General features: G+C 45.3%; 1 protein-coding gene across 1 annotated transcript; it reads right to left on the reverse strand.

Moving 5' to 3' along the window:
* Positions 1 to 1,090: 1,090 nt before the first annotated feature.
* LOC126184328 (uncharacterized) lies at positions 1,091 to 4,261 on the reverse strand. Its single transcript, XM_049926702.1, has one exon. The coding sequence runs from the start codon at positions 4,259 to 4,261 to the stop codon at positions 1,091 to 1,093; it is 3,171 nt and encodes a 1,056-aa protein (XP_049782659.1).
* Between the last annotated feature and the right edge of the window lie 19,600 nt (positions 4,262 to 23,861).

Here is a 23,861-nt window from a genome sequence, read left to right on the forward strand (position 1 = left end):
CGACTGACTGTAGTAAATGTATTCGATACGAATTACGTGTGAAAACCATATTTACAGGTTAATAAAGTTTCACCATGCACGATTAAAACTACTTTGGTAGTAATTGTATTTCTGTTATATTTATTTTATACGCTGAACTTAGATACCAGATACGTTGAAACTATGTAATTTGTAGTTCACCTTGCTTCGAAGTGCATTGGATATGTCTGCTCGAGGTCCAGTTTACAGTATTTTCTCTGGCTATCGTAGTTGAGTAGTGGTGGTTGCGTAACTAACTCATTACCATCGTGTAATGTATAACATCGTATGCCTTACACAAGGTGGTCAGAAACAGTCTGAAAAGCTTGTAAGTGTCTTGTAGTCTAAGTTGTGCTGAGGATTAATTGTTAAGAAAAAAATACGGTACTCCGCTTCCGAGTTAACTGGCATCGAAGTTAGCGAATCAGAACGTCGAGTGCGCAAACGTAAGCAGCCCGCCAGAGACGATGTCAAACCTGTGCTTCGTTTGGTCTGCTAATACCGAAAAAAGGAGGAATACAAAAATTCAACACGGGACAGTGGTAAGAATCGAAACCGAGCCAAAGGCTGCCCCGTGCGCTAAATTGACAATAATTGTATCTGGCGGGCCGCTTGAATTTGCCCGCGTAACGGCCTGATTGGCTAACTTCAATCGTAATTAACTCGGAAACGGTGCAACGTACTGAAGTTTTTTTCTTGACGATTATTTCTCAGCACGATCTGCCCTGCAAAGCCCTTACAAACTTTTCATACTGTTTCTGACCTCCTCGTATAGGTTGTAAAACAGCAGAACTGTTTATTAGTACGCAAACCTCTGTAGCAACTACAGGTAGAGTCCCATTACGTACGTAAACATCTTAAAAATATGTTGCGTGTGGGTAACGTTGTGATTCGAAACCAGATCGGCGTAATAAATTTTAAAGAAATCGTACTACGCAGCCGATGTCGATATTTAAGACACGACGAAGTTACCGAAATTCGTGCGAGCTGCGGAGCACCGTGTGTATAAAAGATTTAAGGTAAAGTAAATCACAGTTGTAGCTTTCCTCCGAGGGGAACCGGGAGTGGCAGGCTAAGCCGGCGTCAGCGTGAATGAGACGGTGAGCGGCTCGGAGAGGCGCTCCTTGACGGGCAGGAACACCACCGACGGCACAAACTTGGCGGCGTGCACGCGCACGCTGTGCAGCGGCTCCTCCAGCAGGAAGGGCTGCATGATGAAGGGTGCGCCCTCGGGGCCCTGCGGCGGCGCAGGCACGGCGTAGGACGCCGGCACCCGCGCACCCGGCCCGCCCGCGCCCGCGCCCGCGCCCGCCTCCGGCTCGCGGTGGCTGCGGCGCACGTGTCTCTTGAGCGCCACGGCGCTGTCCGCCCTGAAGTCGCACTGCGCGCACCGCAGCTTGCCGTCCGCGCCGTCGCCGGCAGCCGCGCCGTGCTTCTTCTGGACGTGCGCCAGGTACAGCTCTCGAGTCTTGAAGCCGCGCGAGCACTGCGGGCACCGGAACTTCGTCTTGGCTTCGGCGTCGGCCGCGTCTCCATCCGGCTGCAGAGGCGGGAACGGCCTGGGCGCGGGGAAGGCGGCGGGCGCGAACGGGTTGACCAGCCCTCCCAACTGGTGGGACAGGAGGTGCGTGTGCAGAGGTTCGCCCTGCAGCTCCTGCAGGCAGATGGGGCAGTGCTGCGGTGCCTTCCCGGGTTCCGGGTCGGGCTGCACGGTGGGGCCGGCCACGTGCGTGCGCTCGTGCACGAACAGTAGCGCCAGCACTGGCGTGCTGAAAGGGCAGTACGAGCAGTGGTATTCGGGCGAGTCGCTACCGGCGAATAGGTTGGAGAGCACGTGACTGGCGACGGGCTCGGCCGTCTGCGACGCCCAGCTGGTGGGGATTTTGAGCGCGGGCGGCCGCTGTTGCTGCTGCTGCAGGGTCGGCTGCTCCGACGCTTTGGTCTGCTTAGCCCGGTAGCGCGACTCCAGCTCCTTCCACTTCTCGGCACCCGCGTCGCCGTGGTCGTTTACGAGGTGTGCGCGCAGCCACTTGGTGCTCCTGAAGCGCCGGCTGCAGACGGGACACGCCTCCGTGAAGTGGCTGAAGTACCGGTGGCTGAAGTCCTTCAGGTCGCTCGGCTTGAGCGCGTGGTCGCCGTCGGGCGCGTACGTCGGCAGCGACGCCGCCGACGCCGCCGTCGACGAGGCCGCCGCCGTCGAGGCGCTGTCCTCCACGATCCCGTGAGTGTTCTGCTTGTGCACGCGCAGGAAGTACTTGCTGCACAGCTCCTTGTTGCAGATGTCGCAGACGACGCCACCGATCTGAGCGCCGTTCTCGATCTCGATGCCGTGCATACGTTGCATGTGCGTTTTCATAAAGTACTTATTGCACAGCTCCTTGTTGCAGATCTCGCAGTAGCTGCTAGTGGGTGTGAGAGAGACCCTCTTCTCCGGTGCCGACGTCTGCGGCTGCTGTGCCACCTGGACGGCGTCCTTGGCCGGAGACTCTCGCGAATCGGTTTCTTCCTTGACGACACTCTGGGCCGGCGCGGCGATCGGCGGCGACGGCGCTGCCGGTGTCGAGTGGCACTCGTCGTCGTGCTGCTTGAGTAGGAAAGTCGTAAAGAAGTCCTTCTTGCAGGGATGGCAAAAGGTGGCGGGTGCCGGCAGTGGCGATCCCTCCGCACTGCCGGCACTGTCCCGCTCCTTGTCTCCGGAAAGTACGCCGTGCTCCGTTATCATGTGAGCCCTGTGCGAATACACGTTCTCCGACTCCTTGTAACAGATATGGCAAGTCTTGACTGAGTCGACGTCGAGGGTGTTGAGCTGTAGGATCATAGTCTGGAGCTTCTGCAAGTCTTCGCTTATGTTGTCCTTGTTGTCGGAGAACGCGCGGTCCCCGTCGGCGTCGGCCGGCACACCGCCGCTGTCGGCGGGTACGGTGGTGAGAGGTGTGCTCTGCCGGTTACTGGCGTCTTCGCCGTCCTGCTGTTCGGATTTCAACTCCGCTGGTGTTTCGCGCTTCTCGGCGTCCGAGTGCATGTAGGCTCTGTGCACTGTCATGAGATAGCAACTCTGGAATCGCCGGCCGCAGACGTCGCACTCTGCCTCTGCGCCGTCGGTCTGTTCCGAGTGCGAGTCGCTTTGCTCGTTGACGATCAGGTTGAGTGGCGAGGCCTGAGGGCCGCCCCACGCACCCGGCGCGGCTGCCGATCCGCTACCGTCTTTGGACGGTTCGGAATCCACGACGACGATGCCGTGCCGCTTGAGCTTGTGCGTCCGCAAGAAATACTTGTTGCAGTACTCTTTGCAGCAGATCTCGCAGAAGGCCTCGGCGTTGATGACGCCCAGCTTGCGCAGGTTGTCGACGGAGAGCGGCGGCTGGTGCCCGGCTGCGGCCGTGTCGGGCTGCTCGCGCGGCTCCTCCGCCGGCTGCTCGGCCAGCAGCTCCAGCAGGTCCTGCGCGGCGGGCGCGGGCAGCGACAGGTCGGTGGCGGACGCCGCGTCCGCGTCTCCCGGCTTCTTGGCTGCGGCCGCGTCTCCCGCGTCGTCCGCGATGCCGTGCACCTTGGCCTTGTGCCGGCGCAGGAAGTACTTGTTGCTGAAGCGCTTGTGGCACACGTCGCACGGCACCCGCGCTTCCGGGGACTTGGCGGCCACGCCCAGGTGCACGTGTGCTACTGACGCCTGCCCCGGCGTCAGGTGCGGAGGCGGCATCTGCTGTTGCTGAGACTGCGCCGGAGGCGGCGGTGGCGGGGGTGGTGGCGGCGGGGGTGGCGGGGGCGCCGCCTTGGCCGCGGGAGGAGCTCCGTCCGTGTAGATGCCGTGCTTGTTCGCTTTGTGCGTCTTGAGGAAGTACTTGTTGCAGAACTCCTTGTTGCACTGCTCGCAGTACGCGTCGGGGTTGAAGATGCGCACGGGCGCGGCCGCGGGCAGCAAAGGTGGGCCCGCCGCGAAAGCGAACGGGAAGAAGGCGGACACGTCCGGCCAGGCGGGGGCCACAGGGACGGCGGGGGCGGAGGGGGTGGGGGGCACAGACGGCGCGGAGGCGACGGGGGCGGGCGCGCACAGGTCTAGCGGGGGTGGCAGCGCCACGGCGGCGTCGGCCTCGTCCTCGCTGGTCGACGGTGTCGCCGAGGCGGCGTCCCATCGCAGCGGCGTCGTCTGCTTGCGGCGCTTCTTGGCGTGGCGCTGCTCGCCGTCCTGCTCGTGCTCCGGCGCCAGCCGCCGCTTGCCGCCCTCTTCCTGCTCGCTCGAAGACATCCTCTCTTACACTTGCGCCCACTCCTGCAACACAGCCACGTGACACACCCCCATTACAAACTCTTCTTTAAATAAACTCGATTGGCTGGTCACAGCTGCAGATGAAATCCGTGAACTTTGGGCTTAGGTGCCAAAACGGAATTTAAATCGAGCATCGTGTCAGTATCTAAAGTTCTGCAGGTAGAAGAAGGGAAAGATGACTTTGCATCACAAATCTGGGTGACTGGAACGGTCTAAATGTTTGAGATATGAGATCGATATCTTTTAACACCGAGGTGCGACATGAACGCGAATTGTTTCACCACGCTGTCGAATAATAACACAAAAAACGATCGTGCAGTGTATTTTCACAGGTTTGCGATTGACTCGATGAGTTTTTGATTAGTAGAAGCTTATACGTTATAATGAATATTGAATGTTTAAGAGAAACGAAAGGCACTTCGTGTGTTTTCAATATTGTGTGTTTGTGATTATCTTGTGTAAGTTGATCTGCGAACATGTATTTGCTACCTTTGGCTTTTCTTTTTAATCCCGTGGATTCCTTAAATCGTGTTTTGATATTTCTTTCGGTTTACCCGATGTTGCTCACCTTACAGTTAGAGCAGTGAGTTTTGTGTACATCACTGTTTTGGCAAACGTCAAGTGTAGTGTTAATGTCGTGTATTACAAGGCGTGAAAGAAACGGTTGAGATTTATATTCAGTTTGTACATTATATTGTTTGGAAATAAATAGAGAAACTAATAATGATTCCAGGAGCCGAAGAGGTATGGGTCTCAAGCATTGTTGCTTCCTGGGGTAGTCTAGGGACACGTTGGCGTTAAATTGTCAGTCACGAACAGAAGCTAAATTCATCGCTGAACCCACAGAAAGACTCCCATTCAATGTCCCAAATGACTCTGATTCTACACCATGCAAGTCACAGACAAGATGCAGTCAAAGCAGTTTCTTGTTTAAATTAGCCATAGAATTCACAACTGCTTCACTTTATGGGATACTATGGTTTTAGATGATTTCTTGTGCATTTCTAGTGTTCGGCAGTCCACCTCTTTACACTTCAGGTAATATTGCATAAGCACCATTGAATCAAGTTTTACTTTGGTTTGCTCGGTATCCTCTCTTCCTGGGCGAGATGAAAAAAAGTTAGCATCTTCCGTCGACTGTTTTCAAATGGCGTAGTTATTAACAGGCCAAGCAGTCTATAAGAACAGCTTCATATTCAGGGATTCACCTTAAGTCTGAGGGAATATCAGTCGGATGCGAAAGTGTATATGTGATGGACGCGCATTTGACATAACTATGTAGTTTCCTCTTCTACGTACACCGAAGACATATTGCGCACGAAGATAATAATAAAATCGCAAAGAACTACACATTGTGCATGGCTTCGCTGCTGCGTACTTACATGGTATATATAGCATTCGCGACATGGAGGTTAGCCATCACACATAATCAGACGACGAGTAGAAACAGACCAAAAGTTCAGTTTAAAGGTTTATTGTTTGTCTCCACAGCTTGAAGGAATGGAAACTGTGATAAAAATATAATTTTTAAATTTACTCGAAGGGCACTAGGTTTTTAGTTACATATCTACGAGACCGAACGCAAGAATAGCTCACTGGGAAATGTATCCATGTTAATATTAACGTTACGATCAAGATGTTTTGTACATATTTATACTTCATGTAATAAGAGGAGGAACACCAATAATTCTTTAAAAAAATATTTGCTACCTTAGATACTTATTTATTTATTTATTTGCTGTCATTTACAGACGACCTACCACCTAGTGACTAAGAAAGACCGTGTTTTCACCATATTATATTGTATATGTACGTAATATAGAACTTATTTGATTTATTATTACTTTAAGGAAGTGTTAACCATGTTGCGGATTTAAATGCTTCTAACCATAAAACTGTTTGCAAAACGGAACTGTTTAAAAGTAACAAGATAGAAAAATGGGAAGATATGAAAGAATTTAGATTTATAGACTGCCACCACTGGTACTGTCCAGATGGGGGCAGCTCAGAAAGACAGCAAGCCTCTCGCTCCTGGCTACCGACGGCCCGATCTACAACCACACGCCGTCCAAGGGCGAACAACTGCAATGCTATCAGCCTCTCGCCCTCAGACGACGTGATCCTACATCTATGTTAGGTTACTCTACACAACAGCGTGTGCAGTCCTCTATTGTAACATCTCACTTACAATCTAATATTACTGTCTAATAAATCATTGTTTTTGTGATCGTACATCTATGTGTGCTGTCCTCTAATTTAATTGTCCGTCTTCGTCCGTGGCACTGTCGATTGATCTGTGCAGTAAAACATATTATTGACACTTTAACAAATATGAAACCTAAAACGCCGGGAAAACTTCAGATCGCTTATCAAGTACGTCTACGGGGAGGAAATGCTTCAACAGATGAAGATGCTGGACAAGCTGAGGAACAAGAAGGAGCGACTGCTGTGCTCACTCGCGTTCCTGCTTAGATGCCGAGACGGTACTGTCGTGCCGCCTTTCGCCAAGATAACTTACCACATAAGGACTGCAGCGGCCAGGCGCATCATGAGACGAGCCAGCTTAGCGCTGGTAAGAGAGAGAATTCATTACACTTGCCGCTGACTGGATGACACTTCGAAGAAACTGCTGGATGTCCATCTCAGGACATCTTCAGTTCTATCTTCCATATCATGGAAATGGGCTGACGCTGTCACCTGGACACAAGCGGACAGCGTACGAAGAAAAGCTACGAGTAAGCAGACATCGAAGTTTGAACGCCTTGTAGCACGACAGAAGACTACGCAAGAACCACTTAAGCGTACTGTCATCAACCTTACAGGAAGATCGATCAATGACGCAGCAACGTCGGTGCTCGAGAAAGGATTCAACTTCGCCCCGGCCCCGACATCTCTACCGATTGTGGACATTATAAGCAGTGTGGAGCAGGCCACCTACACTCTGCCAGCCAATGAAGCAAAAGAAATACGTCGTGAAACGTGCCGTGCGCTCACCAGGGCAGCACCACTGAAACAGAACATCTCGAAGGAGGAGAGAGCGGCCATCCGCGAGTTACGCAGCGATCCTGAGTGGGTGGTCGCCTTCAAAGAAGAACCGTTGAATTTCTTCGCAATACCTTTGGTGGAAAAACTGTCAAGAAACTTCGACCACGAGCGGCTGCACCACCACGACTGTATGGGCTACCAAAGGTCCACAAGCATGGGGCACCTATCCGTCCAATAGTCAGCAACATAGGAGCAGCAACCTATGAGCTGGCCCAACACCTGGGGTCTCCTCAGTCCATTTGAGGGAAAATGTGAACACCACATCCGCAATTCCATCCACTTTGTGCAACGTATACAAGAACTTCGGCTCCAGGATAGCGACTTGTTAGTGAGCTTCCACGTAGTGTCCCTCTTCACTAGGGTACCACTGAAAGACTCCATCGATCTGATAAGCAAGAAATTCGACAACAACCTAACAAGGCTCTTCGAGTTCCTGCTCAGCTCAACATACTTCCTGTTCGACGGAAATTATTATGAACAGACAGATGGCGTCGCCGTGGGATGCCCGCTTTCACCGGTTGTAGCCAACTTTTTTGTGGAGAATTTCGAAGAGAAGGCACTAGAACAAGCCAAACAAAAACCAACTTGCTACTTCCGCTTCGTGGATGACACGTTCGCTGTTTGGCCACATGACCGGGACAGCTTAAATGAATATCTCGAACACCTCAACTCGCTGCACCCCAACATACAGTTCACGATGGAGGTGGAGCAGGATGGTGCCCTACCGTTTCTTGACGTCCTGGTAAAACGGAAACCTGATGGCAAGCTGGGACACAGTGTATACAGAAAACCTACACACACCGATTTCTACCTAAATGCCTTCAGTTGCCACCACAACTCCCAGCGTGAAGGGCGTTTTGCGCACACTCGCTCACAGGGCACGATCGATCTGCGATCAGGAGAGCCTTCCAGCAGAACTGTAGCACCTCGAGACAACATTTCGGAAACATGGGTACAACCAGAAGCAAATAAGACACGCACTCAGACAGACTCTGCCAAGAGAGCAAGAAGAAGAAACAGAAGAACACAAGTCATCGGCGTGCATTCCGTTTGCCGGAAACACCTCAAGAAAAATCGGTAGACTTCTGGGGAAACACAATGTGAAATGTGTATTCCGACCCCCTGCAAAAACCCTGACTCTACTGGGTTCAGTGAAAGATGACCTAGGCCTTCGAAAACCAGGCGTTTATCAAATTCCCAGTCAGTGCAGAAAATCATACATTGGGGAGGCAGTCCGCACTGTAGAAGAGAGGTGCCGCGAACACAAGCGCCGTACCAAATTACGCCAGGCTACTAAATCAGCCGTGGATGACCATTGTATAAAGACTGGCCATACTATGGACTATGAAAAAACAAAAATACTCTGTCAATCCTCCTACTTCTGGGACTGCGTTGCTAAAGAGGCCATCGAAATCCGATTACAGGACGCTCTAATTAATAAAAACAGCGGCCTTCAACTTAGTCAGGCTTTGAACCCAGCACTCAGCCTGGAGAGAAAGATGCGGTCCCAGAGATCGAGGACAGCCCCCGACGGAGGCAGCAGGAAGACTGCAGACCCCAGTTCAGACCCAGGCGCCGCTTGCCCCACCACCTCCAGGAGCCGCCTCGCCGGCCGCACCGAAGACACCAGAAGAGGAACGGTAGAGGGGGTAACGGCTAGTATATATAGGGCGCCGAGAGGAACAGCACAGAGTTCGTCAGGAACCACCTGAAGATGGTAGCGTGTACGTCTGCCGAAATATTGTGGAGAAATTAAGACGCCACCCGGTCGGATACCCGAGAACTGTTCAAAATGAAACCTAATTGCCTACAAAACATGGAACTATAGGTCCGCTCTGAAGCAAACACCCTGAAATATGACACGCCATCTTTGGTGGGACTTTTATCATTCTTTTCCCTTTTCGTTTCGTACATATCACAGTATTAAAAGCCTGCTCTGTTTCCACGATTTACCGTTTTACTACTTTGAAAACTTATCTTGGTGCGTTAAAGCACAGTTAATACTTTAATAGTATCTGTGAAGTATATGCTATAGTAGCTGTTTGGGTGGTGATCACATCTGGAGGTCGACTCTCAATCCCTACGAGTCATTACTTGTTGACAGTTACGATATCACACAATTTATGAGGACTGACAAACTGCGCTTTCACGCACGAAAATGAAGCCCCTGTAGTCACTCAGTTAGTGGAGGTCAACACGTGAAACGTTATGTGAGAAAACACTGCAGGTTATGGATGTCAGTTCTTGTATGGAATATAAAAAGTTAAAAAATAAAATAAAATTCTAACGATATTGAGTTATGACAGAAACTGGTCTGGGGATGACAAACAGTGTTTCCAGCAAGGCGGAAACACAAGTCTCATATTGTTTTCCTGCAGGTGCGGAAAACAAGACAAAACATGAGGACAAGAACTTAAGTGCCCAATGTTTAATGTTGAAAAGCGGAAACGGGAGATACGAACAAACAAAAATAGCGTACCCGGTCACTAAATTTTAAGTTTTAATTACAACGTGTTTCGTAGGCTTTGGACCATCATATGTCGTCAGTTCTGGTTGCTCAGCAACCATGCTCCTAGCAAAGCGGCGATGTCGAAATATCTGCAGTGCTGTGCGTCTGCGTTACACGTCTGGCGCGAGCGCTCTGCATTCCAGCTGGTCACACTTACTGCTTACGACATTTACTTGTAACATCTTTGCTACCCTTTATGAACAGTGAAAGTTTAAAGCTCAAATGCAAAATTTTCGAGGAAATATGTAACGCAGATGCACAGGACTGCAGATATTTAGACTTCGTTTGTTAGCCGGGAGCAGTACTCCTGATCTAAACACCGAAACTGACATGTGTTGATGAAGCAAAGCCTTCGACGTGCGTCTTAAGTAAAACATTAAAATTTTATGGCTGGTGACGTTTGGATTCTCTTGTATTACTCATAGATAGAAAATTCTGTTTCTACTGTGTCTTCCTTTTATCTTGCGTCTCGGAATTAATTTAGCCCAGAATTCCAGCATTCGTTACCAGTGCTGTTTCTTCGTCACTTCTGGCCGCCTTTTGCCAGTTTTTAGTTTTTCTTAGAAACCACCGTGCTCTTGCAGTTTCTCTTTGAGGGGTAATGCTTTATGCGTTTCTGGCTACCCTCCTGTGTTATTGCCTCTTATTGCATGTTTTTTCCCAACTCGGTGAAGCAAGCCTCCTATATTTTATTGATCAGAAAGTAGCGAAAATCCGATTTCTCAGTCTTGTTGGAATCATACGAGCAATGTGGCCAAATAAAGTTATCCTTCTACTACTAAATGTGCCTGTGATGTTTTCGTCATGTGTGTGTAGAGTTCACGGTTGTGTCGTCTTTTGAACAGACAATTTTATTTTACGGAACGTGAAATTTTTGTCGAGATCTGTTTTTCTGTTATTTCAGTTTGTCGATCGGAGCATTTATACTCTTACCAAGGAGTTCTCCCGTCATATTACTGTGCATTACACCTGTTTCTACATCAGCACGATTACTTGGGAGTTTATACTTACGTATAGCACTTAGCAACCCCATCAGTCAAACAAATCAGTAACAGCCTGCACTGTACGTGCTTGAGCATTGTCCTGCAAAATGATGGTCATTTTTGGAACACATCCTACGAAAGATTAGAGACAGAAGTGATGACACTTTCTGCAGGACCTGACCATCATCTTGCAGGACAATGCTCATGCACGTACAGTGAAGCTGTTACTGATTTCTTTGACTGATGGGGCTGCTAAGTGCTATACCACCTACTGCACTCCCCGGACTTAAGCCCTCGTAAGATCATCTCGATTTCTAAACTGAAGGAAACACTTCACGGCATTCGCTTCAGAACTGCTACAAATTCGTCGGGCAGTACACCGCGCCGCTCGAGCTGTCAACACAACTGGCACTGCTAAGAGTATCCTACGAATTCCACATCGCCGGCAACAGGTTATACACAATCCTGGTGCCTACTCTGAAGGTCAGCAGAACTTTGAAACACGTATCTATCTTGTACGAGCTGTAAATAGATAGTTGCCACTATTAAAGTTCCAACCCTCGTATTAACAAATAAGTAGTGTGAAAGCGTTTCTTGATGGGGTAGCGAGTGAAGGAAGAGAAGCGAGAGTGGGTCCTTCATGAGGCAGAAGCAGGCAATCAGGAAGGCAGTAGCAGCCACCAAATGTTCTCCAGTGCGGCCCGGCGAAGGGGACCCGGCAACCGCCTCAACTGCTGTATCTGCTGCCGTTCTGGAGACTCCGTCCACGACGGTGGACTACTTCACGTAGCAACGTCTAAACGGCATACATTAGATGGGTACTACTTTCCAAAGTAAAGATTTTCAGCGCCACGTAAAGTAAGGGACCTCCACCATCGCATCTACCATTTTAGTTTCAAAGACTTGGTGTAAGGACATTTATTAACTGATCTTAACGTTGTAGCGATGGTTCAGAATTGTATTTACGTAAGCTATCATATTTTTCTGGTATATATCATTCATAAATGATGTATAAAGTAATCATTTTTATCAGAGCAGGTAGGAAGCTGCCTCCCATCGTCTTGCTGAAATAATTGCTGTGAAAACATGGTAGGTAAATGAACTTTCAGCCCACCTAGAACTGTGTCCAGCATAATTCCAAACAACAGACTGAACTATCTCAAGTAAATTTCGCTCGATTAATTCTGTCACTGATCTGGCTTGGTGCTGGAACATCAACTACTAATTTCCCTCAGTTATATTTCAGTACTGAAATTAATAAGAGACTACTATTTTTCACCTCATTCATGGACTTCGGGTCTTATATTTGATAGTTGTCTTTCAGCGTTGTTGGCCAATGCGTTGTGTTCAGTGTGCAGGTTAATGTGGAGTAGTGGTACGAATTTAGCAAGTTATACTTTGCGACGAGTCCGCTAGACTATATACCACTACTACGAATAATAGCACAAACAAACAGCTGCTGAATATCATGTCGTGTCCTGACTTGCAACGTTCCCAGTAATATACCAATACACACAAACACAGTAAACATAAATGAGCACAAACCATTTCAGATGAGAATAGCTCGAGATTCTACCGAGACCTTCTCACTTGAAATAGATAGAAATAGGCCATTATCAACCAATATGCTACTTAGACTATATTACACATCCAAATACAGTATATCACTTGCCTTTACATACTGCAAATTATTATCACCACACTCATAGTATCACATTTTTTTTTTATTTTTTTTTCTTAGACATTTGCATTATATAAGTTATATTCTCATCAACTAGGCAGAAACAAATTATATAGAACTATATTAACAATTGTTAAGCATTCAATTTGCTGTAACCGTAGAGAATTTTTTATGTTACGTTCTTCATATTATTTAAAAAAGCATTAACAACTGTATACTAATAAGACTGTAACAGTGAGAAGTCTTTTCTGTTAGATTTAGAAGCATCCGACCCACCTTATATTTCAAGGCGGTGGGTTACTCTGTATTGTTAATTAAATAAATGAATAAATGAAAGGAAGAGCAGGTTAAGGGAAGAGAGTTAAAGCAGATGAACTCGAAGGCCTGCCAAAGATCGGGGGCAGAGAGCTTCTGTACTGCTTTTACAACCCCAGCGCAGCGGGAACAGAGAGTGCCGCCTGGTCACATGGATCGCGCTTTTCTGTCGTCAATAACGTCCGCTTTGAACATGAAAATGTTATAATACAGAATCTCCCTGGTACCGTAACTAAAACGAAGTCTAGTAGCCAAAAACTTGTTACGAAATGAAGGAAGCGGCAGTTTTTAGGACAACTAGTGCTTGGTGCATTATAGATCGCAATTAAAATAGCCCACGCGTTAGCGAACGTTAAAACACCGCTGCTTAGTCTGCTGTAATTCTAAGACCATATCCTACCAGAAGAGTTAATCAACATATTGCTTCCTTTTACATGTATCCTGCGAAAAGACAATGAAAGGAACATTAGAGAGATGCGGGCTTACAGGATACTTACAAACAATCGTTCTTCTGGTGGATCACTTTCGACCGAAAAAAGAAAGGGAGAAAGTGGAAATGGTACCCCAAGAACCCACCGCCACACATCCGAACGTGGATTGTTGCTTGTAGAGTATAAATGTAGATGCAGATATAGAATATAGGAAGACAGTGTGTACCTGAATGAATTTTCTCTCTACAGTGGAGTGTGTAAAATTTCCTTGCAGATTAAAACTGTGTGCTGGACTGAGACTCGAATTCCGAACCCTTGCATTTCGCGGGCAAGTGCTCTCCCAGCTGAGCTACCTAAGCACGACTCAGAATCCGTCCTCACAGCTTTAATTCACAGATGTACTCCTGCATATCCTGCGGGACTAGCACTCCTGGAACAAAGGATAATACGGAAACATGGATTAGCAACAGTCTGAGGGTTTGTTTCCCCAATGAATTTTCACTCTGCAGCGACGTGTTCGCCTAATTTAAACTTCCTGGTAGATTAAAACGATGAGCCGAACTGGAACTGTAACCTTTGGATGAGGTACTGACGGAAGTAAAGCTGTGGCAGCTGGTAGGGAGTTGCCCTTGGGTAGCTTATTCGGCAGAGCACTTGCCCGCGGGAGGTGAAGGTCCCAGGTTCGAGCCCCAGTCCAGCACACAGTTTTAAATTGCCATGAAGTTTCATCATATACCTGTTCACTTACACCTACTATTTGCGTGATATAGTGTGTGAATAAAGCGGATTATGTTTCATCCAAGTCGTTTTTCTAAACCAGTGTCTAATATTTGATTGGAGGTTGCTTTTTTTTTCGGGATCGACATGATGTTTGAACTTAAAATATGCTTTCTGATTCAGGAACAGACGGAGGTAAGTGATATTGGTCTGTAATTCTGATGAGAAATATCTTACTCTTTGCATATTGTCGACAAATGTTAACATACAATAATTAAGAGTAGAACTTCGGAATTACTAAAAATTATTCATTTCTGTAGCTTAAGTATTCTCATATACCTGACAATGAATTCTGCCACTTTATTCGCCTAATAATTAGTTAAATTAAAGCTATAGCATAACTGATATGTGCAGCAAGTCGCCTTGGGATCACTTCAGAAGAAGTTTTGTTTCTGTGAGATTTCTCCAAGTATTCGTACTCAAAGTCTGACCGTGAAGAATTCAGCACCCTTGCGACTTCTAGCTCGATATGTAAGACTTGTCTAGCTCACGTGATCTCGCGGCGTTCAAGTGCCTCGATCCAGAATGCGAAGGTGCCTTTTACAGTTTGATGACTTCATCCCCACGTACTCCATCAATTATTCCGTTGGCCGAGGCTACATTTATTTACTTAACAGTACAGAATAGCCCACCACCTTGAAAGGTAAGGCTGGTCGGATGCTTCTAAATCTAACAGCAAAGACTTCATATTATCACAATTTATTGGTATACAGTCGTTAATGTTTTTTAAAAAATAATATAAATGACGTAATATATAAAAATTTTCGCTAAAGGTACAGAGAATTGAATGCTTAATAGTACTCTCCATCCAACAAAACACTCGTTTATAAACCTAATTATTCAAGACTTCATATCACCCGCATTGCGAGATATCGTGATTGAGGCGGTGTACAGTGAGGTGAGAAAAGTCATGGGATACCGATATGTTCATTTACAGATGGCAGTGGTACCACGTACACAGGGTATAAAAGAATAGTGCCTCGGCGGAGCTGTCATTTGTACTCAGGTGACTCATGTAAAAAAGGTTTCCGACGTCATTATGGCCCCAAGATGGGAATTAAACGACTTTGACGACGGAATGATAACTGGAGCTAGACGCATGGGACATTCCATTTCAAAAATTGTTAAGGGTACAAGAAAGGAGCCTCCTCGAAGACTACGATAGCAATGACCAAGCCAAATAAGGTATAAAGAAAAACAATCGGGCGTACCCTGGGCAACGTCAGAAAATGAAAAACCTTACGGCTGATCCTTTCACACCATAAACATCCAAATCTGAACCCTTTTCAGGGCTACAGTTAACCGTTATATCTGTTAACATAGAAGGCATAAGAGCAGCCAAAGAAGAGCTGCTACAAGATCTGTGCAGTCCTGTACTGTGAGTACAGGAGACACACAGGAGTTGCGACATGCGCAGACCAAACATAAACGGAATGCGCCGCGCCATTGAAAGACCGCATAATAAATGTGGAAGTGCTATTTTTGTTCATCCGGACATTCAGATCCTATCCACAGCATTTACCGAGAAAAATGATATCGAAATTCTCACTGTAAAAAAAGAAAACTGTACTACTTCATCCTTTTACAAACTACCCAGTGCTGATTTATAGTTGATAAACCATCCAATTTTCATAGTAAAAGAGAGCAGATTGTGAGTGGTGATTCCATCAGCCATAATAATGTGATAATAATGTGTGGAGCTATGATCATGAAGATGAGAGTGGGGCGGCAGTACAAGAATGGGAAGATCTAAATCAGTTGTATTTAATCTACGATACAAAATTACCAGCATCTTTCAACAGCGGCAGGTGGAAGCAAAGCCATAATCCTGACCTCATATTTAGTAGCAACAGTATCAGCCAACAACGTGTAAAATCTGTCGGGTCCCCAATACCCAATTCACAGCATAGACCAATAACCTGTGACATATTTTCTGCTGTTATATCTCGTAAAGTACCTTTTCGAAGAAGGTTTAATTTTAAAAAAGCAGACTGGTCGAGATTTGCAGAACTGCTCGACCTCAAAGTGACTTCTGTAGAACCAGCATCAGACCATTATGACACCTCCACCACTGCTGTAAAGAGCTCTAACAGAATGTCGCTTCCTCGTGATTGTCGAACATCTTACATTCCTGGATTTACGTCAGACCAAGCCACCCTGCTCACAAAATACAGGAACTCATTTGAAGAAGATCCTTTCAGTGAAGCAATCGTGGAAGCAGGGATCAATCTCATTACTTCTATAAGAAAGATAAAAATGGATCACTGGATTAAAACCGTAGAAGACGTTAACTAAAAAGAGATAGTCATAAAGCTTGGAGACTCGTGAAACATCTAAGTAATAATCAATCTACAACGGCTGTACACCATAACATTACAGCCGATAGCGTACCACTTCAGTTACTGCTGAACGGGAAGGAAATCCACAAGTCCAAAGAGCCAAAAATGCGAAGAGAAGAGCAGGAGGAGAGCAATCTGCTTACAAGACCATTCAGCATGTAAGAATTAGGTGAGGCTATTAAACAAAGTAAGAAAAGAAAATCAACTGGCTTAGATGATATACGAACAGAGCAAATTAAGCACTTTGGCATAACAACAAAGAAATGGAATCTGCAACTCTATAATAACTGTGTGAGCAAATGTCAAATCCCAAAGATATGGCGGAAGAGCCAAGTGATTTCTTTACTGAAAGATGGTAAAAAACGGAACAATCCAAAGAATTTTAGACCAGTTTCATTACTCTCTCATCTACACAAACTACTGGAAAGAATAATCTTAAATCGCCTCCTACTTACTAATACCTGAACAAGCTGGATTTCGTCCTGGCAAAAACTGCACTGGACGACTGCTGAATCTTACGCAGATCATAGAAGGTGGGTTTGGAGCTCGTAAGGTGACAAGGGTGGTATCTGTCGACGTATCAGCGGCCTATGGCACTGTCAACCGTCGGCTACTACTACTCAAGGTACACATTACGACCAAGGATTTTAACCTAACTAGGTTCACCGCATCAAATTTGCAAAACCGCGGGTTCCTCGTTGACTTTCCAGGGGCAGCGCAGCCGATGTAGATTACAGGAAAATGGTCTTCCGCAAAGAAGCGTGTTGGCTCCAGTCCTATTCAGCATGTATACAAACGAACAACCTATAGCCCCCAACACCAAGATTTTCTTGTATGCTGATGACGTTGCTCTTGCCACTCAGAGTTCAGAATTTGAATCAGTGGAGAACACCCTCATGAATGCCCTTGAAGATCTATCAAGATACTATAGCAGAAATCAGCTTAAGCAAAAACCCTCAAATATCCAAGTGTGTGCTTTTCGTTTGAGAAACAGGGAACCTACTGGTAAGTAGATGATAGTATGGTCAAGCGTTGAGTAACAACATTGCTACACTCCAAAAAACCTAGGAGTGACGCTGGACATATCTCTTACTTTCAAAAGACACTGGATGAACTTTAAGTTGAAACTTTTCACCAGGAACAATCTGTTAAGAAAATTGGCTGGATCACAGTGGGGCAGTCAACCTTAAACCATCGGAACCTCTGCACTTGCATGAGCGTATTTTGCAGCACAGTACGCTTGTCTTATTTGGTACAATTCGTCATATACCAAAGAGGTAGACGTAGCTCTCAACACCTGCAGAATTGTAGCAGGTTGTTTGAAATCTGCTCCTGTCGGATGGGCTTACCACCTTGCAGGAATAGCACCACCTCCCATTCGAAGAGAAATTGCAGCGAATAAGGAACGAAAGAAAGTGGAACAACAATAAACCCATCCCCTGTATGGGTATAAACCGCATTCGCAGCGATTGAAGTTCAAAGAAGAGTTTCCTTAGAACATCGGAGATACTTACTACCACTGTTGAAAATGTCAGGGAGCAACTATGGAGGGATAAGACTTCCCTTTCCCTGGTTGGAAAAGAGTTTCTGAAACTCTGCCTCCAGGACAGGAGGAGAAATAGAGGACCTAGAAATCTTTGAATAGGCTGAGATCAGGAGTGGGTAGATTAAGGTTCAATCTGGCAAGATGGGGCTGCAGTATAGGAAACAATATTAAGTGTGATTGTGGAGTTCAAACTGTCCAGCACATGCTACAGTGTCGACTGTGTCCAGCTTCCTGTATTGCAGAAAAGCGCAGAAAATGGACTCAAATTAGCCAAGTTTTGATCAATTACTATATGACATGTTAACTGTGCACCTATGTAAGTTTCTGACACTAGAATAATAATAATCGATATTCCAAGACCCACGGCGTTAAGGATGCGCCAAGGATAAAAAAATTCATACATTATCTCTCACCACGGGCAAGACATTGGCTTATGGCCTTCACTTAACGACCGAGAGCAGTGGTGTTTGCGCGGAGTTGCCAGTGCTAACAGACAAGCAACACTGCGTGAAATAACCGCAGAAATCAATGTGGGACGTACGACTAACGTGTCCGTCAGGACAGTGCGGTGAAGTTTGGTGTTAATAGGCTATGACTTCAGACGACCGACGACAGTGCCATGGCAAATAGCTCGACATTGTCAGCAGACCCTCTCGTGCGATGGTGACCTTGTTGGTTGGATCGTTGACGACTGGAAAACCGTGGCCTAGTCAGATGAGTCCTGACTTTGGAGCTGATGGAAGGTTTCGAGTGTGGCGCAGACCCCACGAAGCCACAGACCCAAGTTGTCAACAAGGTACTATGCAAACTGGTGGTGGATCCATAATGGTGCAGACTGTGTTTACATATAATGCACTGGGCCCTGCCGCGCGGGATTAGCCGAGCAGTCTAGGCGCTACAGTCATGGACTGTGTGGCTGGTCCCGGCGGAGGTTCGAGTCCTCCCTCGGGCATGGGTATGTGTGTTTGTCCTTAGGATACTTAAGGTTAATTAGTGTGTAAGCTTAGGGACTGATGACCTTAGCTGTTAAGTCCCATAAGATTTAACACACATTTGAACATTACTGGGTCCTCTGGTCAAAATGAAACGATCATGGACTTGAAATGGTTGTTTCCAGCTACTTGGACACCATTTTCAGCACTTCAACAATGGAATTTTTATGGATGACAATGAGCCATGTAATGGGGCCACAACTGTTTGCGATTAGTTTGAAGAGCATTCTGGAGAGTACGGCAGAATGATATGGCCACCCAGATCGCCCGACATGTATCTCAACTAATATTTATGGAACACATTCGAGAGGTCAGTGTGTGCACAAAATCCTGCACCGATAACACTTTCGAAATTATGTACTGCTATAGAGGCAGTTTGGCTCAATATTTCTGCAGGGATCTTCCAACGACTTGTTGAATCCATGAAATGTCGAGTTGTTGCACTACGCCGCGCAAAAGTTGGTCCGACATGTTATTAGGTGGTCTCCCATAACTTCTGTCGTCTCATTGTAATTTAGACCAGAAATCTATGGCTTTAGAGTGTTTTACCTCATGAGTCCTAGGATTTTTTTTCTGACACTTAATGTTGTTTTCCCGTTTGACAACACAAGTGGGCGTGAAAGTATAGGTCCCAGTAAGACACCCTGGATTATCTGATACCTATATCTGTAGAAAACAAGGTTAAACAACCAACAATAAGAAAATGCATATTAAAGCATTGTACTGACCATCACAACCTGCATTTTGCTGAAAATTGTACTTTATAATATACATCTGTTTGATAGACCTTAATAGGTACGAAATTGCGAGTTTACTGTCAATAGATCGACCTGTTCTAATAATTTAGTTTTTCAAATATTCCTCGGTAGCTGTCTACATTTTGGAAAGCGACACTGGGAAAAATGTAGAGAACATTATAAAATAATGAAATCCTTGTCGAAACAGGGGCAGATGTTAGATAGGTTATCAAACGACACGAGTGAAGTTTATGTGTTGACTACCGGGATACGAACTCGTTCTGAGTGTCACGAAAAGCGATAAAGCAAGTTAATCGGGCATTTCATGTTTACTGATTCTTTTTTTCCTTTCGGATAAATTATAAAGTATGGTACCAAGTAAGGTATGTTCTGCGTATACACTAATACTTTTCAGCATTTAACTATCCAATATGAAACTGGAGATATAAATTTTCATGTTTTATTTTCACATTATATGACGTTTTAAATTTAAAAAAGAAATTTGTTTTCAACACACTGACAATTTCGATGTCATTAGAGATGGAATATTAGCTCGAACTGGTGACATGTACTGAAAGAAACTGAGCGTGAGTCTTTTTAAAGGACCACTCGTTAAACCTGTTCTTGCAGAATTGGAGAATTTTGGCTTTAACACAGGGTTATGTCTCGCCGCTGCGAAGTAATGCTAACATGACGCTGTGAACGGGTGTGAATATGCATTTTACAAAGCTGAATTGACTTTTACCGACAAAGCTCTTTGGTGTTACTCATATTACATTCTTCACACATGCGTAAATAGTGTGAAGAGACAGCCATATTGTGAAAAATCAAACTTTTTCGCGCACAATCAGTTGTCCAGCAACACGCCACTGATTGGATGATAATCGTAAGCAGACATGCGTTTTGAGGCAGGCAGCCAAATAAACGTCATCTTGTACTTACATTTTTGCTGGTAACGTTGCAGCCAATATCAAGGACTTTATGACGAGAGCAAATTAGCACTAATTTACTTCTTGAACAAGCAGTAAATTTCAGTATTTGAAGATGCATGCGTGACATACAAACAAATGGCTGAATAGTGAGCACTTCACAGCTATCGCGGCTTTACACTAATGGTCTCAAAGATTACATAATGAGCTTCCATCGCGCATATAACCAAGCACTACTCTACCCAAGCCGAAAACTGAGCAAGGCGAGTTGCTGCGCATATTTGTGACAGACGTCGGAAAGTCAATCGACGAAGATTCAGACTAGAGTTGTGAAGCTACCATAGCCTACGGTAAAATATCGTAAGTAAGTGCAGAATATGGTAGTTTTGCTAGAAGCTTTGGTCAGTCAGAATAGCAATCGCATTACCTGTAGGTTAGGTGTGTTGCTTACGTGTTGGGCGTTACCTCATTTCGATCGGTTTGTGTGCGTACGCGATCAGTGGCTTACTAGATTCCCCTAGAAACTGGAAGAGGTAAACCGTCTGGAAACTGAATGAGAATATATAAAGGGCCGTGTAACCCACGGTACATTACGTTCTAAATAGTTATCCTCCTGTCCGTATTTATAGTAAAATTGAAATTGTCAACGTTTAATTCGGCTGTTATTTGAAAATAGTTGATCTGTAACGTGAGACAGAAGTATGTTGTAAAAGTTAAAAACAGCAATACATATTTATCATATAGCAGTAGAAAACGTAATTTACTCAAAAAAGGTAAAAAAAAAACGCGAAACAAAAACATGCCAAACACCGCTTCAACACTTTATCGCGCTTATATAAAACATGCTTCTGTTATTTGTAAACAAATTTCGCGCTTGTCAATAATAACAGAAAACTTTGGTCTTTGATCATTATGAAGGTTCTATTTCGCCAAAAATAGCATTATTTATATAGATTTTTTTATGTTTATACATGTAAACTGTACGTGCATCAAAAGAACGATGGACTAACACTGAATGTTGCGAGTGTCTACTTAACTGCAAAACAAACAAACAAAACAAAAAACAAAGAGAAGTCGTCGGCTGTCATTTCCATTCCTACATATTCATTTATGTTTCTTTCCCTACCAGTGCTATCAATACTACCGGTAATCCTACCATACACTGCGTCACTACCGAACCGTAATTTTGCTAGAGTACAGTACTAACTCAGACCAAAACTGATTTGGAACCAAAGACTAAAAGAAGGGGCCGTTCTCAGTAGCTACAGAGTACTAACTTACGATGCACCGTTTCTTTGATCCACTGATAGTGAATGCATGAGAGTGAAACCACACATGGAGGACGTAGCAAACATGGCTTTGCAGGAGATGATCCGTAGATGTTTTTCATTAAATTACACCCTTGAGCAAATAGTTAGGAAAAACAACCCAGTAGCGCGATATACCTCGTTTTGCTTTGATGAATGCGACCGCGCGAGGTGGCGTGGTCAACCCGGAACACGTTAGGGAGGCAAACTGATCCACAACTGTTCATTCGTGGCTCACACCTTGTGGTGATTGGTCGGAGCAGCAGCAAATCGCAGTCATCTCGCTGGATACCACCCTAGATTTGATTCATACAGCTGAGGTCAGAAGAGACGGTTGACTACATAAAATTCTCATATCTGTCCAACATTCCACAAACAATTTTCATGCGACTGAGTAGAGATGTAGTAGTGCACAGACATTTAGAAGAGACAAGTTACTTGTAGGGTGTTATAAACAAGTAAACGGATGCACATAATCGGGAAAGAAAAGGTTTCTGTACCACTCGTCAATGAGAATTTATGGCCATCATATCATTGGCCAAATTCTATTTCGTGTGAAGAGTCCCCATACAAGATTATGTCCTCCACCTGCGCGTACCAACATGTACCACGGCTCATCAACCCACATAACTTTTATACGAGTTTTGAGAGCCTACTTTTTTAAAATTTATTTATTGAGTTATTTAAATTGGCAAGATTAGGGCCGTCAGGCCCTCTCTTACACCTAACCAGGCATTCAATATATTTTAGTTTATCTTAATGAAAACTAATATAACTTACATATAATACAGAATTTAACATTGATAAGCTGCTATGACATAAGCAGAGCAGAAAAAGATTTTTGTACTAGTCCATGCCAGACACAACAATGAAGACAAAATACAGGCAGGTAGATTTAAGAGAGAGATAAGAAGAACGTGGTAAGAAAGAAGCAATGAGATAGAAGAAAAGAAAGTGACGTGACGCCTGATAAATAAGCGTAATTAGGACAGGAATGGGAGCATTTGCTTATTATCTTTACTGTTTGACAGAGGGGAATCTGGCCACAAATGTTACATTTGGGGGACAAGTTATGTGGTTAACAGAAGGAAGTGCTTCAGCGTCTTCCTAAAATCATCAGTCATTGAAGTGTGCACAGAGCGTAGTGTACCATGTACCAGAAGCGGCCAGCAGAACTCAGGAGTTCATAAATGTTTTCGTTCGGGAGATGGGCACAGCTAGGACACTAAGCAAATGAGGCCCAGTGTTTCGATCACGATGACGTAACAGATACTTTAAACGATGTTTGATATATTTTTGTTCTGTGTTTTTTTTTTTTTAATTTTACTTTTTTTGAGGACTTGTTTTTTCTAGTGCTATATGATAAATCTGTATCGCAAGGTATTGGAGTTCATGCATGCAAAGGATCTAATAAAATACACTGACGAAAAAAGTTGCAACGCCAAGAAGGAGTTGTACGACATAAACAAAAGTTGGTAGGTGTTTCTACAACTGAGAGATGATGTCTATTCAAAATTCGCGCCAGTAGCATACGAGTGGAGCCAGTAGCGCCGCTATGAGAATGTAAATCAGGTTCGTTTTAAATACACTCTGTAACGGTCGCGAGCGTTATTTACCTTTGAGATTGGACGTTAGTGGATGTTAGTCAAGAACGACATTAAGGTGATAAAAACGTGATTAGCGACACCTCATCGAGTTTGAACGATCTCGTGTATTGGGAGTAGGAGAAGGTAAATGTTACTTCTGCAATATTGCAGAAAGACTTGGCAGGAAGAAGAATGTACGGTCACAATAATGTACGGTCGCAAGAAGACCGGGTTCCGGATGGACACGTGGTCCTACAGACAGGGAAGGCCATCGTGTTCGGCATCTGCAGCAGCAATAAAATGGCTCTAAGTACTATGGGACTTAACATCTGAGGTCATCAGTCCCCTAGACTTAGAACTACTTATACCTAACTAACCTAAGGACATCACATACATCCATGC

The sequence above is a fragment of the Schistocerca cancellata genome, chromosome 4 (genome assembly GCF_023864275.1).
Source record: "Schistocerca cancellata isolate TAMUIC-IGC-003103 chromosome 4, iqSchCanc2.1, whole genome shotgun sequence".
Classification (NCBI taxonomy): Eukaryota; Metazoa; Arthropoda; class Insecta; order Orthoptera; family Acrididae; genus Schistocerca; species Schistocerca cancellata.

What these genes read in the sequence shown, in the direction of transcription:
- LOC126184328 (XM_049926702.1), bottom strand. Translation starts at nt 4,261, where the DNA reads ATGTCTTCGAGCGAGCAGGAAGAGGGCGGCAAGCGGCGGCTGGCGCCG.